This window comes from Etheostoma spectabile, chromosome 20 (genome assembly GCF_008692095.1).
Source record: "Etheostoma spectabile isolate EspeVRDwgs_2016 chromosome 20, UIUC_Espe_1.0, whole genome shotgun sequence".
Taxonomy (NCBI): Eukaryota; Metazoa; Chordata; class Actinopteri; order Perciformes; family Percidae; genus Etheostoma; species Etheostoma spectabile.
The window spans coordinates 11,794,099-11,804,657 of record NC_045752.1 but is presented as its reverse complement, the minus strand read 5'-3'; the positions used below and the strand labels follow the sequence as shown (position 1 = coordinate 11,804,657).

At 40.7% G+C, this 10,559-nt stretch overlaps 1 protein-coding gene across 11 annotated transcripts in view; it reads left to right on the top strand.

Annotated features, from left to right (window-relative positions):
- The first annotated feature begins 387 nt into the window (after positions 1-387).
- The window catches only part of LOC116669685 (ryanodine receptor 3), a 109,869-nt gene continuing 99,697 nt past the window's right edge, over positions 388-10,559 (top strand). For all 11 annotated transcript variants that reach the window (XM_032499668.1, XM_032499664.1, XM_032499663.1 and 8 more), the window contains exon 1: positions 388-697. In XM_032499668.1, coding sequence (XP_032355559.1) covers positions 650-697 — 48 coding nt within the window. In that variant the 5' untranslated portion in view covers positions 388-649. The remainder of the gene's footprint in view (positions 698-10,559) is intronic.

The window sequence follows — 10,559 nt, the reverse complement described above, 5'->3', positions numbered from 1 at the left end:
ACCTTCTCTGTGTAGGAATAATTTTGAGAGACAAATGCGAAGCTAAACGCACACTGTACAGTAGGCCTATAGATGCTTTGTTCCCACAGAATATAGGCATGTCTACATTGTGAGGTGCTGACCATGGTGCTGATCTGGACCAGCAATGCAAATAGCAGCTACATGCATTTCCTGCATAGCCTACTGTAAAATTACGCTGTCGATTTCCTTTTCCACACATTGAAAGGTTTCCTGTGACTCCGTAGCTAGGAGATAGGGCAAGAAAGCTAAACACGTACGTCATGCCGATTTAGATAGTGATTTTTTTTTTTTTAATGCATTTGCTGCTTTTTTTTTGTTTGAATATTCGCGCTTACACGGTTGTATTTGACAGTGACGTCGAAGAGAAAGACCACGCTTCTGTATCTCCGCTACACGACTTGGCTTCTCCCTGTTACCCCGCCGCCACACCGTCCGCAGTTTGCTCCAGCCCACCGATGCTGACACACTCCTCCTCCGGGCGGTGAGCGGGGCTTGAGCACAGGGGCTTGAGTGACACATGCTGCGCTAGTCTCCCCGCTGTATGGCCGTGGATTAGCTATATGCTAATATCGATAGGAGAGAGGAGCCAGCGAAGGCTTCCCGAGTCTGAACAGGCTCATTTGCAGCCATGGCTGAAGGTGGAGAAGGAGAGGATGAAATTCAGTTCCTCAGAACTGTAAGTAACGTTACATTTCTTTCCGCTTGTAATTGAAACGCTGCTCTGGTGACTGTGGAAATTCGTGTAGCTCTTTTTCATGGTACCTTGCTCGTGGGATTATTACTGTCGATTCCCTGTCACTTCGCTTTTCTCCCAGATGCCATTGCATCCTGTAGCCTTTGATAACTCTCTGCCTCTTTGCAGATGTTAGAGGGGATGATAGTGCTCTATTGTTTTGGCGCATCGCTCACTGACAGCTGTTGTCTTTTCTGCAATCTCTGTCTCAAGAAGTTGACAGCACCATGCCCCATATATAACTTATAAATGCACCTTGCTGCACCGTTGTAGTCATACTTGTTTACAGTTTGACAGGTTGAAGGTACCAACACAGGTATTTAACTTAGTCTTTAAATAACTCAAAATTAAAAGGTTTGCTCTGGTAGCATTACTTAAATCTCTTTTAGGAAAAAAATGAGTTTTGAATCAGTGTGCATGCTGCATTATAATATATTCAAACGTGGTAGCCTGCCCTGGCAGTGTAGGCTGCCTGCCCGGACCGTCACCCCAAGATTCTTGTGCAGCAGCAAAGGTCTATGCAAATGAACTAAGAATAAAATACAGTATTGCTACACCACGGGTTACTACTGCTGTCTTACTTTTTGGTCATAAATAGTCTGTAATATATGGTTATAAGAAAATACTATGATTTTGTATTAAACGTGCTTCAGACTTTTTGCTCTTCTTGGCTCTAGTACCACATTAGAGTGAATATATTTGCCTTTTATTAAAATATTAACAATTTGTTGAAAATGAGTGGGAGAGACAAACACGTTCCACTGTTGTTAAAATGATAGATGATGATGACATGATGTGCCCATCTTTGGTGAAATGCATTAAGAGGCATATCATGTCTGAAAATACACACTCGTCCAGGACAGATGAAGGAGCCGAGCACTGGAGACCCAGAGACAGTAGGAGGTGTTTGGTTGCTCATTTCACTGGCACTGCTGCCTGTGGGTACTCTTTATAAAGCTACTCACAGATGTGTAACCTGCTGTACTTTGAGGTAAACAGTGCAAGGATGTTCTGGATATGTAAATTACAGTAACATGTTCATTTTTTTAAGTTTTAAGACACATTTTACAAGGCAGTGTCTTCTGTAATTTCCTATTTAGCAGCTATATTTTACCTAGCAAACAACCGTGTCAACAAAGATTTAAGCAGACACAATGCAGCTTCATAACAGTACCTTTAGGTATTGGATAAAAAAATATACAGTAAGTGATGGACTCTTGACTCAGGCAGTATTTTGGCATTAGAAGGCTTAACTACCCCAAGGGATGGTAGTGATCTTTAAAATGTCCCCTTCTTTCTCTCAGATAAAGCTGATACCTCCCCCTATTTGTCCCGCAGTCCCCCAACCACAGCACATAGAGGTCATCCCATCAGCATTCCTGCCACTCCAAAAAGAAGCTGACATTTCAGCACCACTTTTCTGGACTTGAATGCCAAACCAATCCACAATCAGGATTTTCGGAGAACAAGTTTCATGAGAGTTCTGGATTTAATCGTTTTTGCTCGCTTGGCTGTTTTGGTCCCATTTGTTTGGTTCACAGGGAGCAATTTCCCCCCAGATGTAACTCAGGGAAAAGAATTGCGATGACATTGACTAAAGGAAACTGCTGTTGCTTTAAAAAGGGCTTAGCAGCAGCTTGTTGCATCCCTCCACACAGGAAAGCAATTGACTGTGTATGTGTGTATATCTGTGTGTCTGTGTGTGAGATGCAAATGCAGAGCTGTAGCTGTGTGGTGCAGTCAGGCTGCACCAGACGTGCCACAACAGAGCACTGTGCAGAAATTATTCATCAGTGTCAGCAAGGCACAGCTCAACTACTCAGTGTAGAGCAATAGAACAGATGCACACAAGTATGAAGATATGGACGCACACACAATATGCACACATATGCATACTTTTATCTACAGTACATGACTAAAGTGTGTCCTGCAGAAACAGATGCTCCATTGGATGCACATATGCCTATTCAATAACAGACATACACACTGGCACTAAACTAAATTCTCTTTTAACTTAGTATTTTGTTTTTTTTACATCGGTGGCACTGAGTGGCAAACAGTCTGAGGATATGTAGAGGCTGTATATTTCTTGCTGGCATCCAAACGTTGTTTGTTATTGGAGTCAAGGAGCTTGATAAAGCAGTTCACAAACTGCCTTTTCTCCAACAGCACAAAGTAATTTCCCTGGAGTGGTAGCAGAATTACCCCTGCCGGACTGTTGCCTATAAACTCAGTGTGAGGAAAGAAAGGGAAGAGCGAGGGTATCACAGCCATGGGTAATTTGATGTTACAGGAAGAGGAACGGTGCTGATTGTGAGCAAGGAGAATCGGAGAAAAGCTTTCCCCAAACTGCTGTTTAATGTCAGAGGGGCATGGGGTCGCACCAACACTTTAATAAGGCTGCATATACTGGAGGAATTTTATTTTTACTGTTTAGAAAATTGGATGTCTTCAGATGCACAATCTCTAGCAGGACCGGCTTCATTATAAGCAGTGAATAAAATATCAGCTTATAGTTACATAGCTCAGGCTGCTCATTATGTAAGAGTAGTTTTCTAAATGAATTGCATGCCTTATGTGCAATGTCATGAGAGTAGAGAAAAAGGAGGAAATCATACCAAACTTTTTTTTCCTGACAGAAGGCCACTTATTAGTAAAAACATGTTACAGCATGTGGTGCACACGCACACAGCATCTCTGTTGCGAGGATCCCTGCTAGGCAAATATCAGATTCTGGTGATCTATTAGCAGTTGGAGTGGGAGTAGTGACTTTGAAAAGGCCAGACCAGGGCTGTGACTAATGCACTGTGGCAGTGCTTGGCTTGTTTATGCGAAGGCACTGGTCTCTCTTTGCATCCACGAGATGACTGTCAATGCGCCATAACAGAAGTAATGCAACGGGCCAAACCAGCAGACCAAAACATTAACCCCATCAGAGGTAAAAACCTAAGACCGTAAAGCAGTAAATTGTTATTTTGGATATGCTATGTGCTTGCTTCCTCCACCCACATCTGTCTCTGTGAACACCATGCTGAGTGTCTCTTTCTTGTTCTTTTGTTGCTCTTCTCTCCCTTTTGACATTTCAGTTTCACTTTTTCCTGCTTTTCTCTTTTATATATCATTTCCCCTTGGCTGTTATTCTTTTCACATACCATTCATTGTGATCTAGTGTAGCTTTAAACGTTATTGACATGTGCTACCATGTGCATCTATATGCTGTGCTGTATGTTTACTGGAGGATGTTCCGTCCAGTTTGAAATGGTGTTGCGAGAGAACCTGTCAGGGTGGAGGCAGAATCTAAGCGCTCTACAATGGCCCAGAGGCAACCAAAGGTGCCCTTGATCTGCAGTGTGCACTCCCATAAAACTGTACAGAAGCATCTTCAGTTAGGCCAAGGCACAAGTGTTCCAGGTTATTTCTGACCTTTTATCACAAGCCTACTTTGTTTTTACTAGATCTAAGTTGATACTTGTTTGTGCATAATTTCGGTGCTGCAAGTACACTCAACTTACTTTATATTTGGCTTCTCCTGTTACTGTGTCACTTGCCCTGTGTATAATTATTGGCGATCACCATGAAATTATTCCCACCGATGGGAATTCAGTTCAGCACATCATCACATTCTACTTGACACTAAGGAGGGGAGCTTTAATGTTATTATGAGGTCTGCTGTCATTTCATGGTTGAATTAAAAAAAGTAATAGCTCAGTTTCATTAGCAACCCAGAAGGCTTTTTGAGCATAATGGTGAAGATTTCTGCACTGAGATTCACTCTGAAGATTTCATGAAACCATGAAAAATTCTTCTTGTCCTGTAAAGGGGAATGTTGTCTTGTTGAGTGTTTTTGCCATATGTTTCTACCAGCTGTTACTGAATAGCGTGAGTATACTTGAATTTCCTTATTTCTATGTAATTTATTTATTTCCGGGCAAGTATGACATCAAATGGTTCTATTTCTTCATTATTTATTTTAGTTTTCATAACATGGTTGCACCTTAAATAGCCTTAAAAACTCTTTTGAAAGGGTTTTTATGAAAGTGTCATAAAAAAATTATACATTTATTTAAAACCAAAAGTTACCATGCTTCTGTAATGACAATACAGGTTTAAAGTACGTAGTGTCCTAATAATTTCTAATGTCGAACATGCTATTAATTGCATTGCACCGTTAAGAAGACAAATCCCAGGGCTACAACGAAAAACAAACTAAAACTTCTGATTTCCTGTTGAGAGGGCTCAGCTTTATCATAGTGGTTCTCTTGTCCTGGATGAGTTCCAACTAAAATTACCCAGAATGCACTGTTCTATCATTTATAAGGCATGGTTGATCAAATACATACTCTTTTTCTGCACTGCACATACTTCCATATCCTTACTGCAGTATTGATTTCTTTCATATCTCCCATTAACATCATCTGAGACTCATTCAAAAAGTCAACTTGCAGAAAAGTAAGCTTGTGTAAGTTTAGTGTGGAAGTGTTCTTCTGTAGAAGGCTGTTTCTCTGTGTTGCATGATGAAGATGGACGGATAAGATAGGCCTGTGATGTAGAGGGAATTAAGCCAGCAGGCCTGCCCAGAGACAACCCAGAGTAAAGCTGCTGTAATGAGCTATTGATCGTACCACCAAATAAAGAAATTTCCTCAATAATGTCAGTGGCATGCAGTAAGCAGGCCTGATTGATCTGGTGTTTCAGAGCATGAATATTTAATAAGACGGCGTAGGAAGTGGCCTCCCAAAGAAGACCCTGTTCTTTTCTCTTTGGTTGTAGACCTCCAACTAGGCCTGCATGATAAATCCTTATAAAATCGCGATCTCGATTCACCCCTGTTCGTGATTTAATTTCTAAATGATTTTTATTTTTATTTTATTTTTGATGACTTCAATTCTCATTTAATTTTATGATCTGACTGCATCACAAATGCTACTTCTTTCTTCTTTGAGCTTAGTTTAAACATAGACTGTATAAAATAGGGTTTAAAGCGCTCCCAAATACTCCAATGCTCTCCCTTCTCTTCATTGAAGCCTCTATGTTTGCAGGTTTGTTTTGTTTTGTCATGTTTCATATGTGAAAATAAACATTAAACTTTGTCAGAAAAAAATCGTTGCGGAGAATCGTGATATATATTCTAAGATTAAAAAAGAAAATCGCGATTCATATTTTTCCCCGCATCGTGCAGGCCCACCTCCAACATGTGTGCCATTTATGTTTGCAACTACAGAATTAGACAATGGCAAGCCAAGATATGACAGTATCAACTTATGTGGACTCATAATTAGGGCTGAACAATTTTGGAAAATAACTAATTGCGATTTCTTTCTTTTTTTTTCACCAATATTTTCCATCAATATTGAACCCAAACCATATGTGCACTTGCAACATAGGCTCTGCCACCACCTTCATAGCTAGCAGGGCTATTTCTGCTTCTCTTTGCCATTGCTTCTTGGCAGTTAGTGTTGGCTCACACATACAAGGCTGTATTTCTGAATATGCTGCACTCCAAAAAGCTGTGGCTATCCATTAGTCACTGGTAGATTAAAATGTGTGCCCTCCACACTTTATTGAGTCTTGCTTTCTAACCTTCTAAAATAATCTTCTTTTTGCTACTATCAAAACCGTTGAGTGCACGTTCATTCGTAACACCTAGCACTGATTAATTTGCTAGGTTGTTTAAGTTGTATTTCTAAAATACTGCATGGTTTAACGGAGGGATGTCACATCCTTTAATCAAATTATCTGCCCGGATCTTACAGGATTAATTGATATGCAGCTAGTTAGCTTAGGTTAGCATAAAGGCTGGAAGCAAGGGGAGCTACTGTAGCCTCTGTCGAACTGTAAAAAAAACATGTTAATAGATGAGCTTTATGTGGATTTTGTTTAACCTTTACACAGAGCCATGCTATCTCGTTCTCCTTTCTTCCAGTCTTTGTGCTAAGCTAACAGCCAGCTGCTTCTGAAGCTTTTTGAACAGATAGGACCCTCATATGGATCTTCTTATCTAACTCGCCTCAAGAAAGCTTATTTCCTAAAATGTCTGACATTTCTATGTTTTGAAATAGGAATGTGAAAGGTGTGGCAGAAGTAGAATAGGAAGTAAATGCGGATGCTACATGTAAGCTTGTGGCTCTTCTTAATCAAGAAAAGGAGACATACAATAGGCTTGTTTCTGTGAGTCTCCCCGGTGATGTCAAGCTTTCCCAGTTTGATCTGTTTTCTCAATCATTTGATGATGAGCTGCAGTGGGTTATGTTGCACCGCATCAATTATATCCTTCTCAAGGTGTCACTGTTTGCTGCTCTTTTACCCAAAACAAAAACAAAGAATAACCTCTTCAATTGTAATTAGGTGCAATCATGGTACCAAATCCATCCAGGGAGAAAAGGTTTGGCTCATTTACCACTTTCTGCCAGATTAAACGGATTAAAATCTGAAGCTGTGACTAAATGTATGGCTTCCTGTGAAGATGTATTCTAGTTACTTATGTGGATAGACTAATGTAGTAGAGCGGCCATCTGGTGATGGAACGCAAATTAATTAACACAATTACATCGTTATGAGAAACATGTACAACTAAACCAAGAGGAAGTGTTGTGTCTACTAGTTCTTTTTCTGAGAACATACCTCTCTTAAGTGATAGTACTGTGCAACTGAAACATTTTAGGATTTCCCAGTTACCACTGAAACAATGTCTGTGTTTCAAACATTTTACCATGGATACAAATCAGTAAAACGCTCACTACTTTTGGCTATGCTTGTGAATCATTCTCCTCCTACATAATGCAGCTCTGGCATAGATCTGTCGTAATTATGTCCAATGTTCTGTCTCCCCACTGTGCCCCTAATAGGCCGTTTAGAGGAGTGTTTACTGCTGCAATCTGCTGCTGTTGAGGCTCACTTTGTAGGGGAAAGTTGAGTGTCTTTCTGAGTTTACTGAGTTTTTAAGCAAACCTCAATAGTCTTCTCAAAATGTAATCCTGTGTCGTTATGATGTGGGCAAGGTACTCCAGTGCCACCAGAGCATGTTAGTGAAGTATTTTATTGACTTGACTAAAAGTGCGTAATTGAGTAATTTGCAGGAGCTTCACACGTAGGTGCATCCGGCGCTACAACAATTGCTGTTTTGAGAAAATCCAGTGATGTTCTCCCTCTAGGCGGATGCCAAAGTCTCTGCCTTTTCATCTGATATTGACAACGCTGGCGTTTTCCCACCTCATAAAAGATTTATGCCTCTTTAACAACCTCAGCGTTGCACCACGCCAGCACAGGCGAGCAGATATCACCCTCTTTATTGGGTCTTGTTGCTGCAGAGTCAACGATGTGTATTATAAAGAAATGCACTATCCAGCCCTACCACCATGCAAGGTTGAAGATTTGTGGGGTTTGCATGAACATGGACATACACATGAATGCCAGCACATAGCCCTCACCAGTTCCCAACGCATTTTGCTGCTAACATGGAATTGTACTGTAGCTTAGGTCTGTTTCTAGCCCTGCAGGTGAGGGAATGTATAGAGATAGTGGAGCTTTTTTTTTATTCCCTCACTGAGCTGAGTATCTGTTTTTCTCAGCTCCTGGTAGCACTCCCTTCCAACTTACAGAAGTGATTCAATGGCAGTATAGCTAAGGAGCTGACACTTCAAAAGTACCTCACCAAGCTCCAAACGGCCTCTTGCTGAAATATATGACAAATCAAAAGGCTACAGAGGTTGATATTTGATGCCGTCAGAATTGCAGTAACAGGAGGCTCTTTCGAATCTGAGCCCCAATAAGGTGATCTGTTTTTTACCTGCTTTTATGTTGCTTAGGGTGATGTGTCCCTAAATTTGGTCAAACGATTTCAGCCTTTTACTCTTTCTATCTGCCTTCTATTTTCCAATGTGATCCATTTCTCTGAGTCTCAGCTGTACATCAGCTTTGACACCGGAACTCTTCACCTGGGCATCGTCACCGGTCCCCAAACAAATAGAGTTTGACACAGCGGTGTCTCAGCTGCAGTTCAATCTCAGATCTCCTTTGTGCAAGCATGTGGATGAGTGCTCTTAAGAATTTCAGTCAGGTCAGTCCTTAAAGGACAATGGATATTTTTATCCATCGGAGAAGCTGACACAGCGATCACTGTTCATACTGTGCATACTTTATATAAGGAGCAAGTGTAATACTGTTACACTGTCCAGGTCTCTGCAGAACAGGGTAAAAAAAACGATAATCTCGTTTGAATATAAAGATGTGTCTTTCTTGGCAAGAGCTAATTGCTGAGGGCAATGTTCCCTTCAGAGCTTTGGAATTGTAGGATATATAGCGTGATTGGCTCACATCTCCATTACCCAGCATGGACTAAATGTGAACACTCGACGAGTCTGTTTAAATTAATAGTTTAACATTAAAAAAAAAGTGTTTATTAGCTTTTTTGGCAAGAGTTAGATGAGAAGATCAGAACTACTCTGTATGTTTAATCTGAAGTTGGAGTTAACAGACGGTTAGCTTACATGCAACGTAACACAAAGACGTATGCATTGACATTTTATATCTCATTGTCTGAGACTCCAGGAACTGACGGGCCAGATTAAGGAATATCTACAGCATTTTTGTATGGATTAAACCGACAAGATTTAATGGTTTAATAAGTGAGCTTTAGAGGTGCAAGGGAAAATTGTATTACCTTTGGACAGAGTCAGGTTAGTTGTTTTCCCCTGCTTTGAAAAATAAGTGCAGTTTAGCTTAGCATAAATACTTGAACTGGGGGGGGAAACGCTAGCCTGGGTCTTTCCATGAGTAAAGCTAGCATCTCTAAAGCTGACTAATTAACACGTTTGTTTTATTTGTATAAAATCTGTGTTTTTCTTAAACTTTTTTGTACAAATCAAACAAGGCTAGTAGTGTCCTCTGTTTCTCATTTATGCTTGGCCAAGTAACCGTCAGCTATATATACATATAGACATAAGATTGGTATTGGTTGTCTTATCTCACACCCAACAAGGAAACAAAAATCGGTAAGCGTGTTTCCCAAAATGTTGACTATTTCTTTAACACACTGCCAGCCAGATATTGTAGACATTGAACTTCTGTAGTTTGAGTTATACTACAGCAAATACCATCCTTTCCTTGTGGATTGGGCACAGGCATTGGCTTTGCTGAAACACCACAGATGTTTTTTCCGTTTCCACACCTTCGGCCTATCCCCAGCGTCACGCAGTCGAAATTGTGAGTCAGGCTTAGCTACCTGGAACCAGGGTGGCTACAAATGCACATGTTTGGGCTGCTCTTCCTTTGGACCTCCAAAAAGGCTCTTTCTCTAAAAATACAACACATTAAATGTTAGAAAGTAGAAGCAGCCAGTATTCACTTTGCTGTGTTCTACCACAAAAAGTCTCAATTCCTCTCGGTAACTGAGGCTATTTTTGTGGAGAGGAAGCAGAAGGAGAGGGAGGTTTGTTCCTAAGCCCCAGCTATAGGGCTGTCACATATTGCCCCTTAGCATCCCCAATGCCATCATGTAGTCAAGTGAGGAAAAGTGCTGTATACTAGCCCAATCTTCTTCCATAGTGATTGCATTGCCTCATGTCAAAGCACTTAAAACATCACAGAGATATTCCATTGACTTGTGTTTCCTTTTTGTCTGTTCAATAGTATAGACAGTGTAAGCCTAAAGCAAGGAAGTGATATAAAAATGCTTACTTAGCCTTTCACATTCAATTTACCGCCGGGGAAGAGAAGAAATGCTGCAAGGTGCAATGAAACACTTTACAGCTTCCCTTCACTGCTCCTACGGCACTGAAGCTTGCAGACAGGCTAAATGCCTCTAGAC